The sequence below is a fragment of the Hyla sarda genome, chromosome 2 (genome assembly GCF_029499605.1).
Source record: "Hyla sarda isolate aHylSar1 chromosome 2, aHylSar1.hap1, whole genome shotgun sequence".
In the NCBI taxonomy this organism is placed as follows: Eukaryota; Metazoa; Chordata; class Amphibia; order Anura; family Hylidae; genus Hyla; species Hyla sarda.
In genome coordinates this window covers 16218785-16239259 of record NC_079190.1, presented here as the reverse complement: position 1 = coordinate 16239259, position 20475 = coordinate 16218785, and the positions used below count along the sequence as shown (strand labels likewise).

At 43.9% G+C, this 20475-nt stretch overlaps 1 protein-coding gene and 3 non-coding genes across 4 annotated transcripts; all 4 read right to left on the bottom strand.

The window, feature by feature from the left end:
* Positions 1-4130: 4130 nt before the first annotated feature.
* Positions 4131-19590, bottom strand: RPS3 (ribosomal protein S3). Its single transcript, XM_056561239.1, has 7 exons — positions 19502-19590; positions 16121-16251; positions 13283-13376; positions 9954-10048; positions 8149-8336; positions 6610-6818; positions 4131-4206 (listed from the first exon to the last, which is right to left on the bottom strand). The coding sequence occupies exons 1-6, from the start codon at positions 19529-19531 to the stop codon at positions 6613-6615; spliced, it is 744 nt and encodes a 247-aa protein (XP_056417214.1). The 5' UTR covers positions 19532-19590; the 3' UTR covers positions 4131-4206; positions 6610-6612.
* On the bottom strand, positions 6431-6577 carry LOC130359735 (small nucleolar RNA SNORD15). Its single transcript, XR_008890420.1, has one exon. It is a non-coding gene; the product is annotated as a small nucleolar RNA SNORD15 (small nucleolar RNA).
* Positions 7930-8079, bottom strand: LOC130359738 (small nucleolar RNA SNORD15). Its single transcript, XR_008890422.1, has one exon. It is a non-coding gene; the product is annotated as a small nucleolar RNA SNORD15 (small nucleolar RNA).
* Positions 11914-12060, bottom strand: LOC130359736 (small nucleolar RNA SNORD15). The gene has a single exon (XR_008890421.1). It is a non-coding gene; the product is annotated as a small nucleolar RNA SNORD15 (small nucleolar RNA).
* Positions 19591-20475: the final 885 nt, after the last annotated feature.

The window sequence follows — 20475 nt, the reverse complement described above, 5'->3', positions numbered from 1 at the left end:
AACTTTATTGTAACAAAATGTATTTTGGGACAATACAAATAATAATGAATCAGAAACGAAGGTGACGAAATCAGTACTTTTGTGAGTTTTAGACAGGAAGATGCACATAGCCTCCACACCCGCATCATGAGGGATGCGGGTGTAGAGGCTTTCAACATCTATAGAGGCCAAGAGGTAGTCTTCCACACTAGATGGCTTCTACCGGCAGGACATCAATTCTTCTGTATTTTTAAGATAAGAAGGGATGTTAGGAAGTAACGGAGACAGTAGCCATTCTAGATAACTAGATAAAAATTCCGTAACAGACCTGATTCCTGCCACAATGGGGCGCCCAGGAGGGTCGGTAAGGGATTTATGGATTTTAGGGAGTATATACCATTTGGCAGGAATCGGGGCCACAGGAATTAATTTAAGGACAGTTTTTTTCATTTAATTGACCTTATCTAATTTCTCATAGACAGTAGTACAGTGGTCCCTCAACATACGATGGTAATTCGTTCCAAACGACCCATCGTTTGTCGAATCCATCGTATGTTGAGGGATCCGTGCAATGTAAAGTATAGGAAGCTGTACTCACCTGTCCCCGTCGCTCCGGACCAGGTCCTCACCGCTCCCGATGCTGTCCCAGGGGCTCTCGATGCTGTCCCGCTGCTCCGGTGTCTTCTTTGCGATCCTCCGGCTTCTTCCGCATCTTCTGCAGGGTCCGGGCCTCGCTTGACGTTATTACGCTGCTGCACCGGCGCGGCGTGCGTAGTGACGTAATAACGACGCCGGAAACCAAGGCCCGGACCCTGGAGAAGATGCGCAAGACACCGGAGGATCGCGAAGTGGACCTGGAGCAGCGGGAATAGGTAAGCGAACATGCCAGGGATGCTTAAACTGCTATCCGACAGCAGCTTAAGCATTTTGCGCTGTCGGATAGCAGTTAATGCGATGGCCGCGACATATAAAAGCATCGTATGTCGATTTTATGATATGTCGGGGCCATCGTAGGTCGGGGGGTTACTGTATTAGTAAGGTGTTTTTGGACTTCAAGATTAGATGCATTCTGGGTCCAAACAACTATTGCTCCGCCTTTGTCAGATTTTAAAACGAATAATTCATCATGAGTGTCTAACCAGTGAAGTGCCTGTTGCTCAGCAGTCGATAAATTGGAATGTGCTTTAGGATAGATTAGTGACTTAACATGGCGTAAGACGGCATTAGAGAATAAGTCAATCAAACTACCAGAAGGTATAGGAGGATTGAATTTTGAAGGGTTCTCACCTGAGAATTGGATGTAATTCTCTAGGTATGTGGGGAACAAAGTCTTTCTCCATAAGTAATTCACATAGGGGGAGATTTATCAAAACCTGGGCAGAGGAAGAGCGGTGCAGTTGCCCATAGCAACCAATCAGATTGCTTCTTTCACTTTCCACAGGCCTCTAAAGAGGCCTGTGGAAAATGAAAGAAGCAATCTGATTGGTTGCTATGGGCAACTGCACCACTCTTCCTCTGCACAGGTTTTGATAAATCTCCCCCATAGTATCTGAACACAGGCATTATCCTGGATTAAAGCCTAAAGGGCTAACGGTACCCGGGGTTTCACCTTCATAATTATCTACAGTATTTTTCTGAACATGTGAAAAGAACTTCTGGAGATTCACTTTACGTAAATCAATTTCGAAACTCTCATATGCAAATTCTTCTTTTATACCAAAGTTTAGACCTTAGGATAATACAGACAAACAGGCCTGAGATAAGACAATTGAGATTGGTTAAGTTGACAACATTAGAAAAATCTATAGATTCCGCCACGTTTTTTCCCCGTTTCTTGGGATAACGAGGTCTTAGCTGATTTTGATCTGTCACGGCCACGCCTGATGCATTTCCTAAAGGGGTAGAGTTCACATTCGAAGGCGGAGGTATAGAAGAACTTGTAGAAGCGATGGCTTCATCTGAAAGGCTTTGGTCAGACTCGGTAGTTAGAAAGTCAGTAGCGAGTTTCTTCCTTGGGAGTGAATTTTCTTCTATTAGGTAAATTGGCTCTCTCTGGTTAGGTTTAGACCAGTTAAAGGGGTACTCCAGTGAAAACCTTTTTTCTTTTAAATCAACTGGTGGCAGAAAGTTAAACATATTTGTAAATTACTCCTATTAAAAAATATTATTCCTTCCTGTACTTATTAGCTGTTGAATACTACAGAGGAAATTATTTTCTTTTTGGAATGCTCTCTGATGACATCATGAGCACAGTGCTCTCTGCTGACGTTATTATAATAATAATAACGCTTTATTTATTGTTGTCCTTAGTGGGATTTGAACCCAAGTCCCCAGCACTGCAAGGCAGCAGTGCTAACCACTGAGCCACCATGCTGCCCTTAGCATACATCTGCTATGCATGGTTGCTAAAATGGACAGAGATGTCAGCAGAGAGCACTGTACTCGTGATGTCATCAGTGTTCCAAAAAGAAAGGAATTTCCTCTGTAGCATTTAGCAGCTAATAAGTACTGGAAGGATTAAGATTTTTTAATAGAAGTAATTTACAAATATGTTTAACTTTCTGCCACCATTTGATTTAAAAGAAAAAAGGTTTTCATTGGAGTACCCCTATAAAGGGGTACTCCGGTGCTTACACATCTTATCCCCTATCCAAAGGATAGGGGATAAGATGCCTGATCGCGAGAGTCCCGCCGCTGGGGACCCCCGTGATCTTGCACGCGGCACCGTTTGCAATCAGTCCCCGGAGCATGTTCGCTCTGGGTCTGATTACCGGCGACCACAGGCCAAGCGGTGTGTGACATCATGCCTGCACCCCCGTGTGATGTCACGCTCCGCCCCTCAATGCAAGCCTACGGGAGGGGAGGGGGGGGGTGATAGCGGAATTAGGTTGCGCTTCTTGACATTCTTTTAGAAAAAGATCATCTGCAAATTGAGGTTTTGTAAGACCTCAATCCTAGGGACACAGTTACATTCACTGTAAGCAGTCAGCGATTTTATAGTCCAGAAGACTCTTGTCCCTTTTTTTCGGCTGGGGTAGAAATTTATGTTGCAACGTTTTAAGGCTTAATAGTTGTAGTTCGTCTTTTGAATTGCAGGAAAGGAAAAAAAAAAAAAAAGTCCCTGCATCCACTCTCCCCGCTGAGATGGCAGTGTCCATAGATCTTGTGCAGCTTCCGGATCATGTGAACCATCACCTGACGTGAAACGTTGCCAGTCCCTGCAACCACCCCACTCGCCCCCTGCTGTAGCGCGTCGCCTTACTGTTTATTTTGCTCCAATGCCGGAATAAATCGCACCTGTTACAGTGGTCCCGATGGGCGAGTTGCCGCGTCTTTTCTTCATATTGACAGTTCATAAAACCCTGTTCATATCATGTGTATTGCCAAATCAGTGGATGGCAACTCAAAATCAGCAGAAATGTGTAAACCAAAAAGGTGCAAAAAAAAAAAAAATCCTGCTTGTACTTTTTGGTGCCTTTGCAAAACTACAACTCCCAACATGCCCGGACAGCCAACGGCTGTCCAGGCATGCTGGGAGTTGTAGTTTTGCAACATCTGGAGGTCCGCAGATTGAAGATCACTATTGGGTTCAAAATCTTTATTTTTGTTACATTTTGCACTTATAAATTGGGTGCGTCTTACACGCCGGTGCGTCCTATAGGGCGAAAAATACGGTACGTTCTTTTTCAATAATGTTGTGGTAGTCAAAAGAGGTTTTGCAGTGGTAGATGATGAATTCTAGAGAAGATCATGTGTCTTTTTGATAAATTTGTATGGAAAAATAACTTTATTTACACAGACAATGATAAATTCTCCAGTGTCTGGGAAATTAAATCTCCACCTTAATCATAAGCCTTTAGTTATTTTGAAGTCCCTGCCATCTGCTGGACAAACTGGGTAGTACAGTCTGAAGCAAAGAGTCACTTCTGGTATGTAAGTGTCATTCATTTATACCTAGTACTTCTACAGCTGTTGCAAAACAACAACTCCCAGCATGCCCGGACAGCCAAAGGCTGTCCGGGAATGCTGGGAGTTGTAGTTTTGCAACAGCTGGAGGCACACTGGTTGGAAAACACTGGATTTTAGACACTACACTAACCGCATCGCAAGCACCTTAGCAATTGTGGAATTACAGCAACATGACAAATAAGTAAATTTTTTGGGTGTTTTTTATTTTACATATTTGAGCTGGTATGCAAAAAACGTCACGTCCTGGTGTTCAGCATCCTGAGGAAATAAAAATAAAGACAGAAGTGATGAGGGAAGTCACAGGATAAAACCCCAATTCCCCATTAAGTCCTATACGGTTATTCAGCCATTTCATGGCCAGTGGGTTATAACCCAACTTTTCCAAGCTTCTAAAGAGCAAACCTCGCTGGTTAGGCATTGACCTGTACCCTTCACTACCACTTTAAGGCTGCGTTCACACGGCTGTCTAGACCCGTCCTGTTCTCCTGTCAAATATAAAAACCTGACTTAAAAAAAACACCAAAGACTTACAACAGATGTTATCCGTTTGGAGCCGTTATTGTTCAGTATTAACTGAATTTTAACCAAAATTTTTTTGTTCTGAGCATGCTCAGAACAAAAAAACGTATCAAAAAGAGACCGTATCGAGAAAAGACGTATAAAAAAAACCATATCGAAAAGGACGACATTAACCCCTTCATGACCCAGGGTTTTTCCGTTTTTTTCACTTTCGTTTTTTCCTCCTTGCTAGAGATGAGCGAACTTAGTAAATTCGATTTGTCACGAACTTCTCGGCTCGGCAGTTGATGACTTATCCTGCATAAATGAGTTCACCTTTCAGGTGCTCCGGTGGGCTGGAAAAGGTGGATACAGTCCTAGGAGACTCTTTCCTAGGACTGTATCCACCTTTTCCAGCCCACCTGAAAGCAGAACTAATTTATGCAGGATAAGTCATCAACTGCCGAGCAGAGAAGTTCGTGACGAATCGAATTTACTATAAGTTCGCTCATCTCTACTCCTCACCTTTAAAAAACCATAACTCAATTTTGCACCTAAAAATCCATATTATGGCTTATTTTTTTGCGCCACCAATTCTACTTTGTAATGACATCAGTCATTTTACCCAAAAATCTACAGAGAAACGGAAAAAAAATTCATTATGCGACAAAATTGAAGAAAATACAACTTTTGGGGGCTTCCGTTTCTACACAGTACATTTTTCGGTAATAATGACACCTTATTATTCTGTAGGTCCATACGATTAAAATGATCCCCTACTTATATAGGTTTGATTTTGTCGGACTTCTGGAAAAAATCATAACTACATGCAGGAAAATTTATACGTTTAAAATTGTCATCTTCTGACCCCTATAACTTTTTTATTTTTCTGCGTATGGGGCGGTATGAGGACTCATTTTTTTGCGCCGTGATCTGAAGTTTTTATCGGAAATTTTTTTGTAATGATTGGACTTTTTGATCGCTTTTTATTCATTTTTTCATGATATAAAAAGTGACCAAAAATACGCTTTTTTGGACTATGGAATTTTTTTGCGCGTACGCCATTGACTGTGTGGTTTAATTAATGATATATATTTTTTATAATGTGGACATTTCCACACGTGGCGATACCACATGTTTATTTTTATTTACAGAGTTTTTTTTAAATGGGAAAAGGGGGGTGATTTAAACTTTTATTAGGGAAGGGGTTAAATGATCTTTATTCACTTTTTTTCTTGCACTGTTATAGCTCCCATAGGGACCACGATCACTGCTGCGCGCCATTAGCCACGGGTTCTGGCCACTGCTAGGTGCCGAGCCCGACCCGCTATGACGCGGGGCCACGCCGTGGCCCCACGTTATAGAATGGGAGCCGACCCATGACGTACATGTATGTCATGCGTCGGGCAGGGGTTAAAGGCTCATCCGTCTTCCATAGACTTCAATGTTAAATATACTGTATCTTTTTTTCCTTTTTGTGACTGATGAAAAAATACTGCATGTGCCGTTTTCTGCTGTCAAAGAAAAAAAAAAAAAAAAAAAAGGAAATGATCGCAGACGGGTACAAACTGATGTAAACGGATTGTAAAAAAAAATCCCATTGACATGAATGGGATTTTTTTAAAACTGTTTTTAATTCGGTTCCATTCTTGCAGGCTGTAAACGGAACGGGGATAAAAAATATAAAATAAAAAAACGGGGACGGCCATGTGAACGCACTCTAAGCCAGTGCTTCCCAACCAGGTTGCCTCCAGCTGTTGCAAAACTACAACTCCCAGCATGCACGGACAGCCTTCGGCTGTCCGTGCATGCTGGGAGTTGTAGTTTTGCAACAGCTGGAGGCACCCTGGTTGGAAAACAGTCCTAACCAGTCACCTAAATCCAACAACATATCCACTTGTAAAAAGGATTCTAGTTCTACGACGACTCTTTCCCATTAAAAGCCCCAATTTCCACCCCTACTTTCATTTTTTTTAGATCAGAACCTTCTCAGACAAATGCCTCAGGGACATCAAGTGACGGGTGGCCCTTGGCCCAATGGACAGACGTCTACAGCACAGAACGTGATGCAGACAGAGCCCAATGGAGAAGGATTCACCCTGTCAGACTCGTCATCGTATCATCACTGAAGGCTCAGAGTCCGCGCACCCCCTCAGTACATACCCATTATGCGGTGGGCACAGGCTGGGGCATGGCGGGGGGCTGTGCCGGCTGTTCTGGCTTGGCTCCTTTCTGCTCTGAGATGGGGGTGGTTGGCAGGATCTCCTCTTTGGGCTCCACAATGCTGACGTGATCAGGCAGGGGCTTCTTAGGGCCAATCTTTCCACTTGGGTCCCATGGAAGCATGATCTTCACCTTGATACCCAGGACACCTGTAGCACAAACCAATAAACACTCAGTACAAGCAGAACAGCGTCTACTACTACCCCCCCTCCCCCCCTCAACCTCTTTCAGGGAGCGCACACACCACGTTTTTGGCGATACACTTCCCGTATACGTTTTCAATGTGAAAACTGTACGGAGCCATATTGAAAACAGTGGCCCTCATTTACTAAGAGTGTTGTGTAGGTTTCTTTGTGGGTTTTAATTCCCTACAATTTATTTTCCACGTTATTTACTAAGGTTTTCCCTACATTTAGTTTTTTTTACACACGCTCTGATCTGTCGGGTTTTCCTCAGCTAAAATCCACCACATTGTGTGGACACCTTAGTAAATATGTTGCTTTTTTTGTGAAGATGTCAGGAACACGCCCCTTTTCTGAGACCACACCCCTTTCCCCAGAAGCCGCACCCCCTTTTTTTTTGCAAAATGGAGTTAGTCTGGGGTTTTTTCTATTCTGGCGCAATGCGACAGAATCTGGCGCACAACCTGACAAAACATGTCGGGTTTGCAATAGTAAATGAGGGCCAGAATTTCAGTTTTTTACTCCGTACACAAAACTGTAGCCTACGGGTGCATGTACACCACGTTTTTTGCAATACAGGTCCCATATCAGGTTTTTGGTGAAAAACTGATTCCTCAAAACCTGACTTAACTGTTTCAAAACGTGTGTACAAATTTCAACCTGTATATGGTTATGTCCAGTTGCATCCATTTAAAAAAAAAAAAAATCCTTTTTGAATAAAGTTTCACTTGTTTGATTGAAATTCCAATAAAAAAAAACAGTGCAAAGTCAAAAACTGTATGCGAATATGGTTCCCATTGACTCCCATTTTCCAAAAATACGTATACGGTTTAATACGTTTTTTTTCACCCGGACCAAAAAACGTGGTAGACTACGGCTTTAGGTAAGAGTAAAAAAATATTTAAAAAAAATATGGACAAAACCATATAAAAGATACAGATCCGGATGATGCGTTTGACACACAGTTTACAATGTTAAGTCAATGCATACGGTTTTCTATTCGGTTCCGTATGTTTTTTTCCACTTGAAACCATTACGGGAACTGTATAGCAAAAACGTGGTGTGAACGCGCCCTCACTCTTCTCAGACAAATGCCTCTAAATCAATCAGGAGCTGGGACGCGGCTCAAGTGGAGAAAGCCCAAGTACAGAGACACAGAACGTGGCGCCGCACCAGACTCTCCACAAAGCCGGCCCCGATCTGACTCGTCATCGTATCATCACTGAAGGTGGAAACGCTGCCATGTCCATCGGTAAAACCCATTTAAGCCCCCCTCGCCCGTTCCCCAACATCTCACCCTGTCTGAGCAGGACGTGGCGCACGGCGGTATCCACGTAGTAGTTGACGGGGTCTCCACTGTGAATCATCAAACCGTCCACAAATTTCATGGACTTGGCTCTCTGGCCTCTCAGTTTGCCGGACACCACGACCTCACAACCCTTGGCTCCGCTCTCCATGATGAAACGCAGGACACCATAGCAGGCTCTGAGGGGGGGGGAATATTCAGAGTTAACAGGAGTCCAACAAAATAGGACAAACATCACATCAGAAAATCAGTGTTCGAGATGAACGAATTTACAGTAAATTCGATTCGTCACGAACTTCTCGGCTCGGCAGTTGCTGACTTTTCCTCCATAAATTAGTTCAGCTTTCCGGTGGGCTGGAAAAGGTGGATACAATCCTAGGAAAGAGTCTCCTAGGACTGTATCCACCTTTTCCAGCCCACGGGAGCACCGGAAAGCTGAACTAATTTATGCAGGAAAAGTCTTCAACTGCCGAGCTGAGAAGTTCGTGACAAATCGAATTTACTGTAAATTTGCTCATCTCCAATCAACACATTAAAGGAGAACTCCAGACCATAAAAATTGTCCCCCATAGTGCCGGCAGTAAAAAAAATAAAGATGTACATACCTTCCTCCGGTAACCGGCTCCGGTCTCCGCCGCAATCCACTTCCTAGTTGCCGGTGGTCGGATGAATCAGCCAATCACCAGCCGCAGCGCAGTCCGAGGCGCAGGTCGGCGATAGGCTGAGCGGCAGTGTGATTTCTGCCCCGGCCGCAGGTGCCGGTGTAGTGAAGAATTTTGTGTCCTGAAGCGTTTTCACACTGCCGCTCAGCCTATCGCCGACCTGCGCCTCGGACTGCGCTGCGGCTGGCGATTGGCTGATTCATCCGACCATCGCCAACTAGGAAGTGGATAGCGGCGGAGACCGGAGCCGGTTACCAGAGGCCCCGGGGGAGCGGAGGAAGGTATGTACATCTTTATTTTTTTTACTGCTGGCAGTATGGGGGACAATTTTTATGGTCTGGAGTTCTCCTTTAAAGAGAAGGTGTACCAATTCTTCCTAATAACTTTGTACTCACAGCTGATATAATACACCTCATGCACGAGGCCTCAAAACAAACAGGTCATGGTATCCCAATCCGTGCAACTGTTTTAAAGAGGTACTCCACTGGCCAGCGTTCGGAACATTTAGTTCCATACGCTGTGTTCGCGCTGCAGGGGGTCACAACACCCCCCTCAATAAAAATCTATGGGAGGGAGCATGGTGGCCACCCCCCCCCCTCCAATAGACTCACATTGAGGGGGGAGTACCCCTTTAAACCTACAACTCCCAGCATGCCCGGACAGCCACTGACAGGTGTGGATGTCTGAGTGCTGTGGCCATTTCTACTACTAGTACAGATCAGATTAGCAGTACAATGGGTTTACAGTTCCTTAATAGTCCATACATCAGTGTCCAGTAAAATGTGCCGGCCCGTGTTGTCCTCCAGAGCACATTAGTAATGTGACATGTAGAGTTGTGTCTGGCTTTAAGATAATAAGTAAACAACAAGAAATCCGCCACGGTGGCCTAGAGGAGGGTCTTCACTGCAGGACCCTTGATAGAGTTAATGACATCACTTCTCAGACAAATGCCTCGTAACTTGTCTTCATACAACATCCTGGCTGTGTCAGGGCAAATAAAGGCAGCGTGCAGAACGCAGCTCCCTCCACCACCCTGGCCACATAGGAATGATGTTAGACTCGTCATCGAAATCATCACGGAAGTAAAAATGTGCAGAACCCTCAAAGTGTACCCCCACCACCACATCGCCTTACCTTCTCACTGCCAGACCTCCCAGGAGCTTGTAGCGTAGAGATTCAGCCTGAGCGATGGCGCACAGACCCCTTGTGGCAACTTTCTCTGCATACAGCTAAAAAATTAATAAAAAAAAAAAAACAAACAGGTAAGATGCTGTGAAAAACGTATAAAGTGTCTATTACCAACGAAATCTAAGCCGATCAGAGATGCATTTCACCTGATAAGAACCCCCCTAGCAGCTACATTGACCTACATTATAAATGTTGAGTCTATGTTCCTGCTTTTAAGTTGCAATAGAATAAATCTTATAAAGAGGGATGCAAAAAAATAAGAACTTATAATCTGACCGATTAAATGCTTAAAGGGGTACTGCAGCATTAGAGAACTTCTCTCCTGCACTGTGCCCCCAGCTCTCCAATGCACAGAGCTGTGTCGACTCGCGCATGAAGCAGAGGCCAGCACGCCGCCTTCATGCATCTCTATAGTAGAGCCGTATATCTCCAGCTTCCCCAAAGAGATACATGGAGGGAGTTGATATGGCTTCATGCACAAGGAGAGCAAGGTGGTGTGCAGGGGGGATCACAGCGGTCAGACCTCGCACGATCACACACTTATTCTGTGTCCACACCATCAGCAGGACTTAAAGGGGGTATCCAGAAAAAAAAAAAAACAGAGATAGAGAGATATATATCTCTATCTATCAACTGGCTCCAGAAAGTTAAACAGATTTGTAAATTACTTCTATTTAAAAAAAAAAAAAAAATCCTTCCAGTACTTATGAGCTGCTGAAGTTGAGTTGTTCTTTTCTGTCTAAGTGCTCTCTGATGACACGTGTCTCGGGAACCGCCCAGTTTAGAAGCAAATCCCCATAGCAAACCTCTTCTAAACTGTGCAGTTCCAAAGAAAAGCAGAGATGTCAGCAGGGAGCACTGTTGTCAGACAGAAAACAACAACTCAACTTCAGCAGCTGATAATTATTGAAAGGATTAAGATTTTTTAATAGAAGTAATTTACAAATTTGTTTAACTTTCTAGAGCCAGTTGATATATAAAAAAAAAAATTTTTTTTTTTTTTTTTTAGAATACCCCTTTAACATCCTAACCGGTCACTAAACACAGCAGCACATCCATTGGTTTAAAGGATTTTAGAAGTTAAAAGGGTACTCCGACGGAAAACCATTTATTTAAATCAACTGGTGCCAGAAAGTTTAACAGATTTGTAAATCACTTCTATTTAAAAAATCTTAATCCCTCCAGTACATTTTAGGGGCTGTATACTAAAAAGTAATCAAAAAAAATGCATTTCCTCTGATGTCACGAGCACAGTGCTCTCTGCTGACCTCTGCTGTCCATTTTAGAAACTGTCAAGAGCTGGAGAAAATCCCCATAGCAAACCTATGCTATTCTGGACAGTTCCTAAAATGGACAGCAGAGGTCAGCAGAGAGCACTGTGCTCGTGACATCAGAGGAAATGCATTTTTTTTGATTACTTTTTAGTATACAGCCCCTAAAATGTACTGGAGGGATTAAGATTTTTTAAATAGAAGTCATTTACAAATCTGTTTAACTTTCTAGCACCAGTTGATTTAAAAAAAAAAAAAAGTTTTCCATGGGAGTACCCCTTTAAAATGACGACTTCCCCATTTAAGGCCACAATTTCCACCCAAATTTTAGGGCCTTTTCCTTTGTCCGCATCAGCAGAACTTTACATCCTAACCCAGTGTTTTCCCAACCAGGGTGCCTCCAGCTGTAGCAAAACTACAACTCCCAGCATGCCCGGACAGCCGAAGGCTGTCCGGGCATGCTGGGAGTTGTAGTTTTGCAACAGCTGGAGGCACCCTGGTTGGGAAAACAGTCCAAACCAGTCACCTAAACCCAACAGAATATCCACTTGTAAAAAGGATTCTAGTTCTACGACGACTCTTTCCCATTGAAAGCCCCAATTTCCACCCCTGTTTCAGTTTTTTTTAGATCAGAACCTTCTCAGACAAATGCCTCAGGGACATCATGTGACGGGTGGCCCTTGGCCCAATGGGCAGACGTCTACAGCACAGAACGTGATGCAGACAGAGCCCAATGGAGAAGGATTCACCCTGTCAGACTCGTCATCGTATCATCACTGAAGGCTCAGAGTCCGCACACCCCCTCAGTACATACCCATTATGCGGTGGGCACAGGCTGGGGCATGGACACAACTTAGGGGGCTTCTTATTTACACCGTTATCTGTGCAGTCAAACACACACCTTGATTCTTTAGGTCGGCACTAGAGATGAGCGAATTTACAGTAAATTCGATTCGTCACGAACTTCTCGGCTCGGCAGTTGATAGCTTATCCTGCATAAATTAGTTCAGCTTTCTGGTGCTCCCGTGTGCTGGAAAAGGTGGATACATTCCTAGGAGACTCTTTCCTAGGACTGTATCCCCCTTTTCCAGCCCACCGGAAAGCTGAACTAATTTATGCAGGAAAAGTCAGCAACCGCCGAGCTGAGAAGTTCGTGACGAATCAAATTTACTGTAAGTTCGCTCATCTCTAGTCGGCACAATTACATCATCCAATTTGTATAATCATGTTTTGCCATTTTAAATTTTTGCATTTTTTTTTTAAATTTACATTCTGACTAGAGATGAGCGAACTTACAGTAAATTTGATTCGTCACGAACTTCTCCGCTCAGCAGTTGACGACTTTTCCTGCATAAATTAGTTCAGCTTTCCGGTGGGCTGGAAATGGTGGATACAGTCCTAGGAGACTCTTTCCTAGGACTGTATCCACCTTTTCCAGCCCACCGGAGCACCTGAAAGCTGAACTAATTTATGCAGGAAAAGACAAACTGCTAAGCGGAGAAGTTCGTGACGAATCAAATTTACTGTAACTTCGTTCATCTCTACTTATAACATGTTTTTCCGTATAGGTGGATGTATGAAAGAATTTTGCGCCGTGACGTGTAGTTTTTTTTTAATTAATAACCTTGAGGCATAGAGCGGACTTTTTGATCGCCTTTTGTTCCATTTTTTCTGGGATAGGATGTGATAAAAGAAAACAAATATGGGGTTTGGTAATTTTATTTACGTTGATGCCGTTCACCACACAGGATGAATAATGTTCTATAAATTATGTTTTAATAATTCGGACAAATCCACATGTGGTGAAACCAAAATATGTATTTTTCTATGGACAAATGGAGATTTAAACTTCTAATATGGAAGGGGTTAGTTCTAAAGTATTACATTATTTTAAACACTTTATTGGTCCTATAAGCCCTATGGCTGTCTTCACAGTATCTTCTGGTTACTCTAATGGACAGAGAACGGGTCACTGCCATAGGGCATTACAAAAGGGACACTTACCTCTACGCTGCCCTCAGGAAAGCCGAACCTCTTTTGTACCACAGCAGTCAGCTCACGGATACGGCGCCCCTTCTCACCAAGGACATTCTGGGTCCTGGAGGGAGATGCACAAACTCACTATTACTATATACGACAAGTTACATGCGCCGGAAACAAGAATCATAGCAAAATACATAAAAGACTGGAACCCACATAATAGTCACCAGCACAAGCTGCAAGGAGGGGGTCTGCTCTGTATTAAAGGGGTATTCCACTGCTCAGCGTTTGGAACTGTTCCGAACGCTGGAGCCTGCGCTGGGAGCTCGTGACATCATAGCCCCACCCCCTCATGACTTCACACCCCCTCAATGCAAGTTTATGGGTGGGACATGACAGCTGTCACACCCCCTCCCATAGACATGCATTGAGGGGACGTGACGTGACATCATGAGGCGCAGCTATGACACCCCAGGCTCCCGGCGCCAGCGTTCAGAAGTTTGCTCCAAATGCTGAGCAGCGAAATACTCCTTTAAGGGGCCCTGCAATTGTCCGTTAAAGGGGTACTCCGGCGCTAAGACATCTTATCCCCTATCCAAAGGAAAGCTCCGGGTCAGATTACTGCCGATCACGGGGACGGAGCATAGTGACGTCACGCTCCGCCCCCTCAAAGCAAGCCTATGGGAATGGGCGTGACAGCTGGAAGATCACGGGGGTCCCCAGCGGCAGAACCCCCTGGGATTAGGCATCTTATGCCTTATCCTTTGGATAGAGTCAAATAGTGACTCCGGTCGGCTCATTTTTGCCCCTTATCCAGTTTTGTGGCCGGACTGAAAAAAAAAAAATATTAATTGTTTGCTATGGTTCTCAGTCCGGCCACAAAACCGGATAGAGGACAAAAATGAGCTGACGAGTCATAATCTCACTCCGGTCGGTGCATTTAAATAAATTAGATTTGGCACTGGTCCGGCTGGGATAGGAGAGCCCCCGGTATTGAAACTTCCCCGTCAGATCCAGCAGCTGGATTTCGGAAACATAGTGTGAATGCAGGTCTAGTGGGTAAAAACCTTTATGTTAACATCTAGAGGCTGGAAGTCCTTCTCAGAGATCAGGGTTTGTTACAATGTTTTATTGTAAGCAAAGTCTGGGGCAATATTTATGCTGCAGCATTAAGGAATTCTCTACAATGATCCATGGTAACGAAGTCTCAGCTGTGTGAGCAGGACCAGCTATGAGTGCATGTAGTTTCAGCTGACTGATCAGTATATACAGTGGGGCAAAAAAAGTAGTCAGCCACCAATTGTGCAAGTTCTCCCACCTAAAAAGATGAGAGGCTGTAATTTCCATCATAGATTATAACCTCAACTATGAGAGACAGAATGAGAAAAAAATCCATAAAATCACATTGTCTGATTTTTTTTTTTTTAAAGAATTGATTTACAAATTATGGTGAAAAAATAAGTATTTGGTCACCTACAAACAAGATTTCTGGCTCTCACAGACCTGTAACTTCTTTAAGAGTCTCCTCTGTCCTCCACTCGTTACCTGTATTAATGGCTCCTGTTTGAATTTGTTATCAGTATAAAAGACACCTGTCCACAACCTCAAACAGTCACACTCCAAACTCCACTATGGCCAAGACCAAAGAGCTGTCGAAGGACACCAGAAACAAAATTGTAGACCTGCACCAGGGTGGTAAGACTGAATCTGCAATAGGCAAGCAGCTTGGTGTGAAGAAATCAACTGTGGGAGCAATTATTAGAAAATGGAAGATATACAAGACCACTGATAATCTCCTTCGATATGGGGCTCCATACAAGATCTCACCCCGTGGTGTCAAAAACTCCCAGAACCACACGGGGGGACCTAGTGAATGACCTGCAGAGCGCTGGGACCAATGTAACAAAGGCTACCATCAGTAACACTACACCGCGAGGGACTCAAATCATGCAGTGCCAGACGTGTCCCCCTGCTTAAGCCAGTACATGTCCGGGCCAGTCTGAAGTTTGCTAGAGAGCATTTGAATGATCCAGAAGAGTATTGGGAGAATGTCATATGGTCAGATGAAACCAAAGTAGAACTTTTTGGAAAAAAATCAGCTTGTCGTGTTTGGAGGAGAAAAGGCTGAGTTGCATTCAAAGAACACCATACATACTGCGAAGCATGGGGGTGGAAACATACTTTGGGGCAGTTTTTCTGCTAAAGGACCAGGACGACTGATCCATGTAAAGGAAAGAAAGAATGGGGCCATGTATTGTGAGATTTTGAGTGAAAACCTCCTTCCATTGAAGATGAAATGTGGCTGGGTCTTTCAGCATGACAATGATCCCAAACACACCGTCTGAGCAATGAAGGATTGGCTTCGTAAGAAGCATTTCAATGTCCTGGAGTGGCCTAGCCAGTCTTCAGATCTCAACCCCATAAAAAACCTTTGGAGGGAGTTGAAAGTCCTTGTTGCCCAGCGACAGCCCCTAAACATCACTGCTCTAGAGGAGATATGCATGGAGGCATGGGCCAAAATACCAGCAACAGTGTGTGAAAACCTTGTGAAGACTTAAAGAAAACATTTGACCTCTGTCATTGCCAACAAAGGGTAAATAAAGTATTGAGATTAACTTTTGTTATTGACCAAATACTTATTTTCCACCATAATTAACCACAATTCTTTAAAAATCAGACAATGTGATTTAATGGATTTGTTCTCATTCTGTCTCTCATAGTTGAGGTTATAACCTATGATGAATATTACAGCCTCTCATCTTTATAAGGGGGAGAACTTGTACAATTGGGGGCTGACTAAATACTTTTTTGCCCCTCTGTAGGCTCATTAGATAGCAGCAGGTAATACCCACTGACACTTACCTGGTGGCAAGGATGATGATTTCTGTCCTGGTGGGGGTGACGCGGACCTCCACACCGGAGTAGCCATCTTCAGCCAGCTCCCGGGTCAGGAACTCGTTCAGCTCAGCTTTGAAGATGCCATCAGCGACAAACTATAGAGAAAGAAGAGAAAAATGTGGTGACATCTGGAGAATGAGACACAGACTCCAGCCAGAGCAAATTACTCCTCCAATTGGGGCCATAAGAAACCAGATTGAGACTGTCTACAGGTGACTTACAGCCCACCAGGACAATCCCTAACCGAGCCGCATATACTGCAAAATAAGACTAGAGGCCTCTCCCGGGACTAGCATATCAGAAGAGCGCCCCCTACCTTCACTACACCGCTTAACACGGTGCTGGAAACACAGGTGTGTAGTACACAGCTTTACATGGTGCTGGAAACACAGGTGTGTAGTACACAGCTTTACATGGTGCTGGAAACACAGGTGTGTAGTACACAGCTTTACATGGTGCTGGAAATACAGGTGTGTAGTACACAGCTTTACATGGTGCTGGAAATACAGGTGTGTAGTACACAGCTTTACATGGTGCTGGAAATACAGGTGTGTAGTACACAGCTTTACATGGTGCTGGAAATACAGGTGTGTAGTACACAGCTTTACATGGTGCTGGAAATACAGGTGTGTAGTACACAGCTTTACATGGTGCTGGAAATACAGGTGTGTAGTACACAGCTTTACATGGTGCTGGAAATACAGGTGTGTAGTACACAGCTTTACATGGTGCTGGAAATACAGGTGTGTAGTACACAGCTTTACATGGTGCTGGAAATACAGGTGTGTAGTACACAGCTTTACATGGTGCTGGAAATACAGGTGTGTAGTACACAGCTTTACATGGTGCTGGAAATACAGGTGTGTAGTACACAGCTTTACATGGTGCTGGAAATACAGGTGTGTAGTACACAGCTTTACATGGTGCTGGAAATACAGGTGTGTAGTACACAGCTTTACATGGTGCTGGAAATACAGGTGTGTAGTACACAGCTTTACATGGTGCTGGAAATACAGGTGTGTAGTACACAGCTTTACATGGTGCTGGAAATACAGGTGTGTAGTACACAGCTTTACATGGTGCTGGAAATACAGGTGTGTAGTACACAGCTTTACATGGTGCTGGAATTTGAGAGGGTGACGCATATACCGCTATAAGATGGTATAATACTGGAGATCCCCCTATATACTGCTATATAAAGTTATAATACTCGAGAACTCATACTGCTATGTGTAGTGCAGGATACCGGAGAACTCCTATATACTGCCATGTGTAGTGCAGGATACCGGAGAACCCCTATATACTGCTATATGAAGTGCAGGATACCGGAGAACTCCTATATACTGCTATATGAAGTGCAGGATACCGGAGGACCCCCTATATACTGCTATATGAAGTGCAGGATACTGGAGGACCCCCTATATACTGCTATATGAAGTGCAGGATACTGGAGAACCCCTATATACTGCTATATGAAGTGCAGGATACTGGAGAACCCCTATATACTGCTATATGAAGTGCAGGATACTAGAGGACCCCTATATACTGCTATGTGTGGTGCAGGATACTAGAGGACCCCTATATACTGCTATATATGGTGCAGGATACTAGAGGACCCCTATATACTGCTATGTGTGGTGCAGGATACTAGAGGAGCCCTATATACTGCTATGTGTGGTGCAGGACACTAGAGGACCCCTATATACTGCTATGTGTGGTGCAGGATACTAGAGGACCCCTATATACTGCTATATGTGGTGCAGGATACTAGAGGACCCCTATATACTGCTATATGTGGTGCAGGATACTAGAGGACCACTATATACTGCAGGATACTAGAGGACCCCTATATACTGCAGGATACTAGAGGACCCCTATATACTGCTATATATGGTGCAGGATACTAGAGGACCCCTATATACTGCTATATATGGTGCAGGATACTAGAGGACCCCTATATACTGCAGGATACTAGAGGACCCCTTTATACTGCAGGATACTAGAGGACCCCTATATACTGCTATATATGGTGCAGGATACTAGAGGACCCCTATATACTGCTATATATGGTGCAGGATACTAGAGGACCCCTATATACTGCTATATATGGTGCAGGATACTAGAGGACCCCTATATACTGCTATATATGGTGCAGGATACTAGAGGACCCCTATATACTGCTATATATGGTGCAGGATACTAGAGGACCCCTATATACTGCTATATATGGTGCAGGATACTAGAGGACCCCTATATACTGCTATATATGGTGCAGGATACTAGAGGACCCCTATATACTGCTATATATGGTGCAGGATACTAGAGGACCCCTATATACTGCTATGTGTGGTGCAGGACACTAGAGGACCCCTATATACTGCTATATATGGTGCAGGACACTAGAGGACCCCTATATACTGCTATATATGGTGCATGATACTAGAGGACCCCTATATACTGCTATATGAAGTGCAGGATACTGGAGGACCCCTATATACTGCTATGTGTGGTGCAGGACACTAGAGGACCCCTATATACTGCTATATATGGTGCATGATACTAGAGGACCCCTATATACTGCTATATGTGGTGCAGGACACTAGAGGAGCCCTATATACTGCTATATATAGTGCAGGATACTAGAGGACCCCTATATACTGCTATATATAGTGCAGGACACTAGAGGACCCCTATATACTGCTATATATAGTGCAGGACACTAGAGGACCCCTATATACTGCTATATGTGGTGCAGGACACTAGAGGACCCCTATATACTGCTATATATGGTGCATGATACTAGAGGACCCCTATATACTGCTATATGTGGTGCAGGACACTAGAGGAGCCCTATATACTGCTATATATAGTGCAGGACACTAGAGGACCCCTATATACTGCTATATATAGTGCAGGACACTAGAGGACCCCTATATACTGCTATATGTGGTGCAGGACTCTAGAGGGTCCCTATATATGGTGCAGGATACTAGAGGACCCTATATACTGCTATAAGCCAGGACATCTCCATAGAAGTCTATAGACAGAACACCTGACAGGAAGCATTAACAAGCGACATGCTAGGAGTTGTAGTACTTCACATACACAAGCGCTGGGGGCTTCACATACACGAGTCTCCACACCCGGCTCTAACACCTCTCAGGCGGCCATGTCAGCCGGGATCACAGGCCACAACCAATCCACCTCAATCCGCGGCCAGTCTACAGTCACGCCGGCCCGACCGGGCCCCAAACACCACGGGGAAACCTCCCGGATCACATCGGACCGATATTACCGGGGAGACCATTCGCGATGACAGACAGCGGGACGATCCATGGGGCTTACCTTCCTCTTCTTCGAAATCTGCACCGCCATCTTGGCCTGCGAGGCTGAAAGGAAAGGGATAGCATTTCCGGCGGAAGTGTCTATATAGGATTAACCGGAACCGGAAGTAGGGACGTTGCGGCGCGAAGCATCATAGGATGTGTAGTTTTACGCGTCTAACGTGAGTCTCCCCTGAATTTTGGTTTTCTGGCTCACGTTTTCTTCCTCCTCTCCCACATTAGAGACAAATTGTACTTTTCAATGGCTCCCTTTATTTTATTATATAATGCAGTGTTTCCCAACCAGGGTGCCTCCAGCTGTTGCAAAACTACAACTCCCAGCATGTCCGGCATGCTGGGAGTTGTAGTTTTGCAACAGCTGGAGGCACCCTGGTTGGGAAAAAATGATATAATGTAATGCGAAGGCAGAAAAAATTATATGTTAGGCAAAATTGTAAAAAAAAATATGGACTTGTGCAATTTTGTGGGGCAATAATTTTTTCGGAGTTCACAATTCCTTTTATGGGTAAAACGCTATTTATGGTTAGAACGTACATTTAAATTTTTTTTACCGCAATACATTTAAAAAACATTCTTTTTTTATTTTTTACTTCAGTGTTCTGACCCCTGCATCTTTTTTCCACCTACAGAGCTGTTTTAGCATTGATTTTTTGCGCCATGAGCTGTAGTTTTTTAGCGGTACAACATTTGGGTGGCTTTTTGATAACTTTTTATGAAATATTTTTCCACATATGATGTGACCAAAAATCAGCAGTTTTGTAATTTGGATTTTTTTGTTTACACTGTTGACCGCATGGGATCGGGAATGTAATAATTTAATGAATCAGACGTACGCAGTGATACTTAAAATGTTTATTTTTTTACAGTGTTTTATTTGAGGACTGGTGGGTAATTTATTTATTTTTGGAGGGGGGGTGATTTCTTTTATTTACTTTTTAAAAAAAATTTTTGTCCCCCCCCCCCCCCAATGGTCTA